We start from the raw sequence: 10,917 nt of genomic DNA, 5'->3' as shown, positions 1-10,917 counted from the left end.
TGCATTGAAGTCCCCCAGGAGAATGATTTTGTCCTCCTTAGGTATCCCCGATAGGACGGTGTCCAGCTGACAGTAGAATTTCTCCTTGATGTCTTCATCAGCGTCTAGTGTTGGTGCATAGGCACTTATGATGGTTGCCCGTTGGTTTTTGGCAAGATCAACTCGGAGGGTGGAGAGACGTTCGTTGATACCAGTGGGCGCTTCGGACAGATGTTTCATCAGATCATTTCTTATAGCGAAGCCAACTCCGTGCATTCTTTGGTCTTCTTTGGGCAGTCCCTTCCAGAAGAAGGTGTAGCCTCCTTTTTCTTCTTTCAGCTGTCCCTCTCCTGCTCTCCGGGTCTCCTGAAGGGCTGCTATGTCGATGTTGAAGCGTCCCAGCTCCCTTGCGATGATGGCAGTTCTGCGTTCGGGGCGTTCACTGCCACTGTTGTCCATCAGAGTCCGTACGTTCCACGTACCGAAGTTCATTTTTCTTTTTTGGCCGCAGGGTGGTGACCCCACTGGACGCGGCAGTCCAGTCAGGGATGAGTGAGGCAGACTATGTTTGGGGCACCTTTTCTAGCCCCCTCCCCATGTGGGGTGAGCAGAGTGGGTCCTCAATAGGGCTGCTCAGTCGTGGATACAGCTGCCGAACTACTCAACTGCCTCGGACCTTGAGGTAGAACGACTGAGTCCGTACCCACCGCCCATGTGCCAGTCTGTGACTAGGGGCTTCCAGATTTCACAGTCCTGCCCCCGTCGCCACTCGCTGATCGCCATGGGACTTTGGTTGGTTGGTTTTTATTTTCTGTGGAAGACGCCTGTGCGTGGATTTTTTTAATGTGTGGAGGTCAGTGCACAACTGATCAACACACAGACTTCACAGAGTGAGGTTCCACTGGTGATGTAGTTTAACACAATGACCGTGGCTTCTCAGTCTGTTGCAGCCTTCTTCCGCCTTCGCAGCCGTTGTAACATGTGCCATGTTATCCTCCGCCTGCTCCGCCGTTGAGGTCTTTGGGTCTTCGGACTGTGCTTGGTCTGGGACCTCCCCCGCAGCCACTCCTGGGAGTGCACGACTCCAGTTGTTGTGCCTACAGGTTCATCGGAACACGCAAGCCCCCTCACCACGACAAGGTGACAGTCCATCGAGGGGGAGAGATAAATATAAGTATATAGATAGATAGAGATAGATATAGACAGAATAGAATATAGATAGATAGATAGATAGATAGATAGATATAGATAGAGAATAGAATATAGATATAGGTATATATAAGATAGAGATAAATATAAGTGCAGATATAGATACATAGATATATTTATTTTATCTATAGATAGATATAGATATATATAGATTAAATATGGATAGATAGTTATAGATAGATAGAGATATAGATAGAAATAGAATATAGATATAGATAGAGATAGAATAGAATATATATATAGGTATAGATAAGAGAGATAGACATAGATATTTCTTCTATCTATAGACAAATAGAGATAGATAGATAGATAGATAGATAGATAGAGATAGTCAGAATAGAAGAGAGAGAGAGAGAGGATTAATAGCAGAGAAGGGAGGAGGCGTGGCTTGTGGCAGAGCCCAGCCAATCAGCGTCGCGCGCGGGGAGTGTAAAACTGACAGGGCGGATGAGTGAGTGGGCGGGTGACGACGCTGCGTTCCGATTGGCGGAGAGGCGCGAGGGGCGGTTGGGTGGGCGTGGCCGGGCGCGCGAGCGACCGTTGAGGAGAGAGGAGGGGGAGGGGAGGGGGCGTGTGAGTGAGTGAGTGAGTGAGTGAGGAGGCTTTGGTCCCTGATTGGCGGAGAGGCGCGAGGGGCGGGGACGAAGGCGCGCGCGGGCGGCGGCGATTGGTCGGCGGGGCCGGTTGGGCGTGGCCGGGCGCTCGGGCGTCCGTTGAGGCGAGCGGAGGGACGGGCAGACGCTGCCGAAGCGGGATGACGGCGGAGTGGCAGACGGTCGGGCCCGACGGGGAGGCGGCCTCCGGAGGGAGCCCCGCACCGGTGAGCAGGGCTCATACAATACAGGCCTGGGCCAACTTGGGCCTTCCCTCCAGGTGTTTTGGACTTCAACTCCCACAATTCCTAACAGCCGTTCCGGCTGTTAGGAATTGTGGGAGTTGTAGTCCAAAACACCTGGAGGGAAGGCCCAAGCTGGCCCAGGCTTGTGGTACAATGATATTATTTTAGTGTATTATGATAATAGTATAGTAATGTAATAGAATAATATAATAATAATAATAATAATGTATTATACTATAACAACACAGTATAATAACGTCATAATCTATAATAGCAATAGGTTCTTGTGGGTTTTTTCGGGCTATATGGTCATGTTCTAGAGGCATTCTCTCCTGACGTTTCGCCTGCATCTATGGCAAGCATCCTCAGAGGTAGTGAGGTGTGTTGGAAGTAGGACAATGGGTTTATCTATCTGTGGAATGGCTGGGGTGGGGCAAAGAGCTCTTCTCTGCTGGAGCTAGGTGTGAATGTTTCAACTGACCACCTTCATTAGCATTTGAAGGCCTGGCTTAGCCTGGGAAAATACCCTGTTGAGAGGTGTTAAGATGTGCCTGGTTGTTTCCTCTCTGTTGTTTTGCTGTTGTAATTTTAGAGTATTTTAATACTGGTAGCCAGATTTTGTTCACAATCGAACATTACTTTTTTATTTATATAGATTACATTATTATATTATTATTATTATTATAGGATAATATAGTAATATACTGTAATTTACTATGTGATACAGTATAATCATAACACAGTAAAGCAACTTTATAATTGCTATAATAATAATAATAATAATATAATCTATATAAATAAAAATGTGATGTTCGTTTGTGGGATTAACATAACACAAAAACCACTGGACGAATTGACTCCAAATTTGGACACAATACACCTATCAGGCCAACAAGTGACCATCACTCATAAGAACACTGAAAAACACAGCGGAAGAGACTTTAAAAGCCAAAAAAGAAAAAATACATTACAATGCATGCACAAAACCACACGCAAATATACGTATATATACATATACACAAATGTACAGATACATATACACACACAAAGCACATATACACAGACTGGGCCACAGCAATGTGTGGCAGGGGACAGCTAGTATAGTTTAATACTAACACAATATTAGGTGATAATAGAATAGTATTATGATATTGTATAAGAGTAACACAATACAACAAATATTATAATTTACTATGTTATATAGTATAATAGTAACAATGTAATAACATAGGTGAAGGTATAGGTTGTCCCCTGACATTAAGTCCAGTCATGTCTGACTCTGGGTTGTGGTGCTCATCTCCATTTCTAAGCCGAAGAGCCAGTGTTGTCCGTAGACACCTCCAAGGTCATGTGGCCGCATGACTGCATGGAGCGCCGTTACCTTCCCACCAGAGCGGTACCTATTAATCTACTCACATTTGCATGTTTTTGAACTGCTAGGTTGGCTGACAGCGGGCTAGGGCTGACAGCGGAAGCTCACACCACTCCCCAGAATCGAACCTGCGACCTTTCAATCAACAAGCTCAGCAGCTCAGTGCTTTAACCCACTGCGCCACCGGGGGCTCCCCATAATAACATAATCTTCTATAATAATAATAATAATATAGTACAATAGTAACACAATATCTATATAAATAAAAATGTAATGTTCGTTTGTGGGATTAATATAACTCAGAAACCACTGGACAAATTCATACCAAATTTGGACACAATACACCTATCAGAAAAACACAGCAGAAGAGACACAAAAAACCAAAAATACATTACAATGCATGCGCAAAACCACATATATACACATATACACAAATATATACACACACAAAACACATATACACATACTGGGCCACAGCAACACGTGGCAGGGGACGGCTAGTTACGTAATAATATATATGTCAGAAGCAACTTGAGAAACTGCAAGTCGCTTGTGGTGTGAGAGAATTGGCTGTCTGCAAAGACGTTGCCCAGGGGATGCCCAGATGTATTACCATCCTGTGGAAGGCTTCTCTCATGTCACCACATGGGAAGCTGGAGCTGACAGAAGAGAGCTCATCCTGCTCCCCAGATTCGAACCGCCAACCTTTCAGTCAGCAGTCCTGCCGACATAAGGGTTTAACCCAATGGTTCTCAACCTGGGGTCCCCAGATGTTTTTGGCCTTCAACTCCCAGGAATCCTGGCAGCTGGTAAATTGGCTGGGATTTCTGGGTTGTAGGCCTAAAACATCTGGGGACCCCAGGTTGAGAACCACTGGTTTAACCCATTGCGTCACCAGGGGCTCCAATAATAAAATAGTAGCATGCTATCATTTCAGAAAGCAAATGTTTATAAGCAATGTTTTTATACTAATTTATGCAATGCTTTTGATACGAAATAATTATCAGAAAGCCCCCCCCCCCCCCCCGGTGGTGCAGAGGGGTAAACCACTGAGCAGCAGAACTTGCTGACTGAAAGGTTGGCGGTTCAAATCCAGGGAGCTGGGTGAGCTCCTGCTACTAGACCCAGCTTCTGCCAACCTATACTATGTGATATAGTATAATAGTAACACAATATAATAATATAACAACGTAACGTTATAATATTGTTATTTGCAATAATAATATATATTTGTGCATGTTTGTTTCTGTGTATGTGTCTCATTGAGGTTTTACTTCTTGCGGCAATACAGTACCTTTATTCTTCTTAGAAGCCCACCTTTTGCCTCCTCTAACACCATCCTGGCTGGCATTAAAATTTAAAGGGTCTCCATACAATTCATTTATTTTTAATACTTCTAGCATTTATTGTTTCAAATGTCATTGTGTCTTTGTTTTGTAAATTCTCATGTTTACACATGTGTTGACTTATGTATTGTGTTTGACTTCTATTGTTTCATTGTGTTAGCTGCCTGGAGTCCCACAGTTGGGGAAAAGGTGTGGTATAAAATAATAATAATAATAATAATAACAATAATAATAATAATAATAATATACGTGTACATGAATTGGGTTTTTTTTCTTCCTCACTCCATTTTCCCCTCTTTCCGCAATTTTCCCATATTTATATAGGTTATATAGTTCTCATTACTAGAGAGAGAGAGAAATTACATACATTTAAACACACACACACACATATGTATGAGAATACTACCCTAGAGAGCTGTTCTGAGTGGTCAAAGGACTGCTTTGCCAGGGATCCCTGACCTATCGGCAGCTCATTGTAATGAGTTCACTAGGTTCTTCATTGATAAAGTCACCTGGATCCACACCAACATTGACGCCAGTGTTGATGCTATCTCCGTGGATGTAACCACATCAAGGGAACCACTGACCGCATAGGGAAGCTGATGAGGAAACACAACATACAACCAATGTACAAACCCACCAAGAAAATCCAACAAATGCTCCGTTCAGCAAAGGACAAGAGGGATCCTCTCACCTCTTCAGGAGTCTACCGTATACCATGCAGCTGTGGACCAGTCTACAAACACAGCGCCCAGACACGCATCAAGGAACATGAAAGGCACTACAGACTCCTTCATCCAGAGAAGTCAGCCATAGCAGAGCACCTGATGAACCAGCCTGGACACAGCATATTATTTGAGAACACAGAAATGCTGGACCACACCAACAACCACCATGTCAGACTACACAGAGAAGCCATTGAAATCCACAAGCATGTGGACAATTTCAACAGAAAAGAAGAGACCATGAAATGAACAAAATCTGGCTACCAGTATTAAAAAACTCTAAAATTACAACAGCAAAACAACAGAGAGGAAACAACCAGGCACAGATTAACACCTCCCAGCAAGAGATTTTCCCAGGCTCAGGCAGGCCTTCAAATGCTAATGAAGGTGATCAGTTGAAACATTCACACCTAGCTGCAGCAGGGAAGAGCTCTTTGCCCCACCCCAGCCATTCCACAGATATATAAACCCATTGTCCTAATTCCAACAGACCTCACTACCTCTGAGGATGCTTGCCATAGATGCAGGCCAAACGTCAGGAGAAATGCCTCTAGAACATGGCTCTATAGCCCGAAAAAACCCACAAGAACCTAGAGCTAGATAGGTGTGTGTGAAGGGAAGGTGAACCTACTGGTTCTCCTGGTCCTCTCAGAGGTTTTTGATGCCATTGACCATGGCATCCTTCTGGGTCGCCTCTCTGAGATGGGGCTTGGGGGCCCTGGAGGGTCATACTCAGATGTTGGTGCTGGGGGACACCTATTTGACTCCCTGGCCGGTGACCTGTGGGGTCCCTCAGGGCTCAGTTTTGTCCCCCATGTTATTCAACATCTACGTGAAACTGCTGGAAGAGATCATCCAGAGTTTTGGAGTTTTGTATCCGATTTATTCAGATGACACCCAACTCCTTATTCCTTTCCACCTAATACCAAGGATGCTATCCTGGTCCTGAGACAGTGCCTGTCATCAGTAATGGACTGGATGAGGGCTAATATGATGAAATTAAATCCAGACAAGACAGAGATACTCTTGGTTAGCTGGAAGGCAGAGCTGGGTGTGGAGTTCCAGGCTGTGTTGGATGGGGTCACACTTCCTCTGAAGACACAGGTTCATAGTCTGAGGGTTCTCCTGGACTCATCACTGACCCTGGAGCCCCAGGTGTCAGCAGTGGCCAGAGGTGCCTTTGCACAATGAAAGTTAGTGCATCAGCTATGTCTATACCTGGAGATGCTAGACTTGGCCATGATAGTCCATGCTTTTGTCACATCCCATTTGGATTACCGCAACACTCTTTATGTGGGGCTGCTTTTGAAGATAGTTTGAAAGCTTCAAGTGATCCAGAGATCAGCAGCCAAATTGCTAACTGGAGCGTCGTTTAGGGAGTGGACAACTCCCTTATTATGGCAGCTCCACTGGCTTTTCGATCGTGTGTAAATAAAGAATTTTAAGCAGGTAGCAACTCTGGTGGCCCAATTGCAATGGGTGCAATTTTTGCCACTGTGCATTGCATTCGGCAGCAAATACTCTTTTCCATTTCAGGGTTTGGATCATTGAGGTGTGCATTATATTCGATGGCACATTAGATTCAAGGAAATGGGGTCTTCAGCGGTGCCCTTGCGCCTTGGTCTCCTTCCTTCCTTCCTAGAACCCTTAAAGAGGTCGGAAAACTCAAAAGAGCCTAAGCTCTTCTTAACCAGCAGATTGCAGGGCTGTGTGGACCGTGTCTCTGGCACCTTGTTCCAAATGAGAGATGACCAACCCCCCAAAGGCATGTGCCGGATGGCTGAAAATAGCTCTCCGCTGAACCCCCTGCAAATTCCCCAGGCTCCTAATATGTCATCTTCTGCTGCTGCGTTTGGCTGGAATAAATATGCACAGGCTCTTTCTCTATTTTCCTTCCATCGGTGGCTGATGTTTCTCAGTGCTTTCTTTAATGGATATGCACATTTTTTTCTGATAAGGAAGCAGATTAGTATGAAATGGCAACAAGTTGCCTTTTATTTTATTCATATCTCCTGGTATTACAAAATGCAAGCTTTTCAAGGGGCAGATTGATGGAGATGCAAGCTAACTGCACAACCAGCTTTGCATCTCAATCTAAAATACAAATATAACTATCGTCTTCGGAGTCTGCCTCTAAATTACAGAGCTAAAAACAGGAGAAATATGATATTATAACAATCTTGCTCATAGCAGAGGCTGCCATATGTCTAGCCAACATACCCTTTGCTTGCTACACTATGGTGGGATTCGTTCCTAAAGAGGATACAATAATAATAATAATGATTTTATTTTTTATCCGCCTCTCCTTGTGGCTTGAGGTGGGTCACAGCACAGTCAAAACACGCAAACATTGCAAGAATTCTATAAACGTACATTAAAATATAGTTCAATAAAATATCTATATTAAAATGCATTTCTTTAAAATAATTTGAGAGTGTTGTAGAAGGCTTTCATGGCCGGAATCACAGGGTTGCTGTGAGTTTTCTGGGCTGTATGGTCATGTTCCAGAAGCACTCTCTTCTGATGTTCCTGTGGCAGGCATCCTCAGAGGTTGTGAGGTCTGTTGGAAACTAAGTAAGTGAGGGTTATCTATCTGTGGAATGTCCAGGATGGGGGAAAGAAGTCTTGTCTGCTAGAGGTATGTGAATGTTGCAGTTTGCCACCTTGATTAGTATTTAATGGCCTGCAGTTTCAAGGTCGGTGCCTGCTGCCTGGGGGAATCCTTTGTTGGGAGGTGTTAGCTGGGCCTGATTGAGTCTTGTCTGGAATTCCTCATCTTTTTTTAGTCTTGCTTTCTGAGAGTTTTTTGGTATGAAGCTGTTCATTTGATATTACATCCAATTATCCTCTTTTAAGTCTCTGGTATCTATAGAACTTTCTTCCAGCACCATGTTTGAAATTGGTTTAGAATACTTTTTTCTGTTATATTTCTTCAGTGTCCAGCTTTTTAAAAATATATTTGGCTTTGATTAACATTTATTGTTATCCACAATAACTTCTCCAACCACTGATGCATCCATGTATTGTTACTGTTCTGGTGGATTTAATTGGTTTCACTTTATTGTGACCTTATGAGTGAGATACTTCCATCAGCAGTTCTTGATCTCCCAGGTAACATCCCCAGGACCTCTGGGATTGGATTGCACAAAGGCCAACTTGTTAGGACAGGGACCCTTTCCTCCAATACATTGCCTGTCTCAGGTCTATGCCAAAGCTCAATTCAGCAAGCAACAATTGTTCTTCAAACTTTGTATAGCTGTGACAGTATAGGCCTTTTGATGCCTATGTTTGTAGAATTCCCTGTGTGACATCTTTTCTCTTTTTCATTGCAATCCAGAACTGCAGTGTTGTCATCAACCAGCTGAGAGAGATCACGGGCATCCAAGATCCTTTGTTCCTCCATGAGGCCTTAAAGGTAAATGTCCTCAAATGGCAGTCTGGTCCACCTGAGGACCTTCTAGATGTCCTCTTGGTTTCTGGCATTCCTACTCCACTAGCCCTATGACGTTGCTAGTGCAGAGCTTTCCTAACTGTGTATTGCAACATCTAGCCACCCAGCCTCAGTTCAAAGAGCTTCACAGAAGGCGACTCCACCAGACCCCTAGACAGTCTAAACTTCACGAGAATTGGAAAAGGCCCCAAAGGGCATCTAGTCCAACCCTCTTCAGTTAAACAGGAATACACAATCAGAGTGCCCCTGAATGGCCATCCAGCCTTCATTTAAAAACCTCCAGAGAGTTTTAATCCACACAGAAGCAGAATGCTGGTGCTGTTCAAGTCTATGGACTGTTACAACTTTTATGATTTGCACAATTTGTTGATTGAGTTTTAGTAATTATCACTAAAATGGATAATTCTAATTAAGAAAAGAAAATGTGTTGACAATGATACTTGTAATGAACCACATGGAGCGACTGTAAAGGAAACTACATGGGAATCAACTGTAGGACATAAGTGTAACAGTTCAAAACTCATATACAATAAACATATAATATATATTGTTTGAAACTATGACTTTGTTTAACTTCCTGTTTGCTATTAAAACTCAATTGCTATCGAGAAAGGATGCATATCTAAAAAGCGTGTCACCAAAATGAAAAGTTTGGAAAACTCGGTGCTAATGTCTTTGTATTTGGTGCAGAAGAGCCTTCACTCCTGCTCACCACGATGTGCTATAGCTTGACACAACAATTGTGAAGCTTTTGAGCATGTTGCAATGTTTCTTGCCTTTTATCCCTAGGCTGCCAATGGAAACCTTGTGCAGGCGGTCACCTTCCTCTCTGAGGCTCATGCCAAAGAGTCCAGCCAAGAGGGCACAGCCACAGAGGTATCTAATGGCGGAAGAAGTGTGCTTGTTTTGGAGCAGGGAGCAGGTAAGTGCCTTTTAGCCATGTGTTTGCATCATTGGGGCCTCCTTCAAACTCCCTTCTTCTGACTCAGTTAAGGGAAGGGATGAGAGGGCATTGGAGGGCAGGCTGTCCTCCCTCTGTGTGTGCTTACTTATATCTGCTCTCCTTGCTTTCCAGTTGGTGTAACACAAGATGATGGAGCTTCTCTTCAGGAAGGCATTCCTTCTGACGTCCAGGATTTTCAAGGCACCCAGGTCACAGAGCAGGATCCAAACGCAGCTGTGAATGAGTAAGATGTTTTCTGCTTTCTCTTCTTTGTACACATCTGTCCCTTGTGGAAATTTATGCAAGTCTCCTAAATTGTAAAGTGTAGTAGAAAGATGAGCACATTTGTTTCCGTTTTCCCACTTTCTGTCTAAGATTAGTCAGGCAGTAAGTAAAAATGTAATGTTCGTTTGTGGGATTAACATAACTCCAAAACCACTGGATGAAATGACACCACATTTGGACACCATACCCCTAACAGGCCAATGAAAGAAAGAAAAAAAGTGGAAAGGACTTAAAAAACCCCAAAAGCTAAATGTTGAAAAGCTAAATGATGATACAGAAAAAAGGAAGAGGGAAGGAAGGAAGGGGAGAGAGAAAGAAGAAAAAAAGGGAGGGAAAAAAGAAGGAAAGAGAGAAGGAAGCATGGAAGCAAAGAGCGAAGGAAGGAAGGAAAGAGGTAGAGAAGGAAGAAAGGAGAGAAAGGGAAAGGAAAAGAAAAAGTGGGAAGGAAAGAAAGAGGTAGAGAAGGAAGGAAAGGAAGGAAAGAGGGAGCGAAGGAAGGAGGAAAAGAAGGAGAGAAAGCAGGAGGGAGGGAAAGAGAAGGAAGGATGGAAGCAAAAAGTGAAGAAAGGAAGGAAAGAGGTAGAGAAGGAAGAAAGAAGAGAAAGAGGGAGGGAAGGAAAAAGAGAAGGAAGGATGGAAGCAAAAAGCAAAGGAAGAAGGGAAAGTGGTATAGAAGGAAGAAAGGAGAGAAAGAGGGAGGGAAGGAAAGAGGTAGAGAAGGAAGGAAAGAGAGAAGGAAAGAAGAAAAGGGAAGGAAGGAAAGAAGTAG

The 10,917-nt window shown here is 43.7% G+C and overlaps 1 protein-coding gene across 6 annotated transcripts in view; it reads left to right on the top strand.

Moving 5' to 3' along the window:
• The first annotated feature begins 1,902 nt into the window (after positions 1 to 1,902).
• USP28 (ubiquitin specific peptidase 28) overlaps positions 1,903 to 10,917 on the top strand; it is a 54,869-nt gene continuing 45,854 nt past the window's right edge. For all 6 annotated transcript variants that reach the window (XM_067470811.1, XM_067470813.1, XM_067470810.1 and 3 more), the window contains exons 1-4: positions 1,903 to 2,008; positions 8,807 to 8,884; positions 9,710 to 9,842; positions 9,996 to 10,107. In XM_067470811.1, the coding sequence (XP_067326912.1) occupies positions 1,943 to 2,008; positions 8,807 to 8,884; positions 9,710 to 9,842; positions 9,996 to 10,107 (389 nt within the window). In that variant the 5' untranslated portion in view covers positions 1,903 to 1,942. The remainder of the gene's footprint in view (positions 2,009 to 8,806; positions 8,885 to 9,709; positions 9,843 to 9,995; positions 10,108 to 10,917) is intronic.

Source organism: Anolis sagrei, chromosome 7 (genome assembly GCF_037176765.1).
Source record: "Anolis sagrei isolate rAnoSag1 chromosome 7, rAnoSag1.mat, whole genome shotgun sequence".
Classification (NCBI taxonomy): domain Eukaryota; kingdom Metazoa; phylum Chordata; class Lepidosauria; order Squamata; family Dactyloidae; genus Anolis; species Anolis sagrei.
This window is presented reverse-complemented; position numbering and strand designations above follow the sequence as displayed.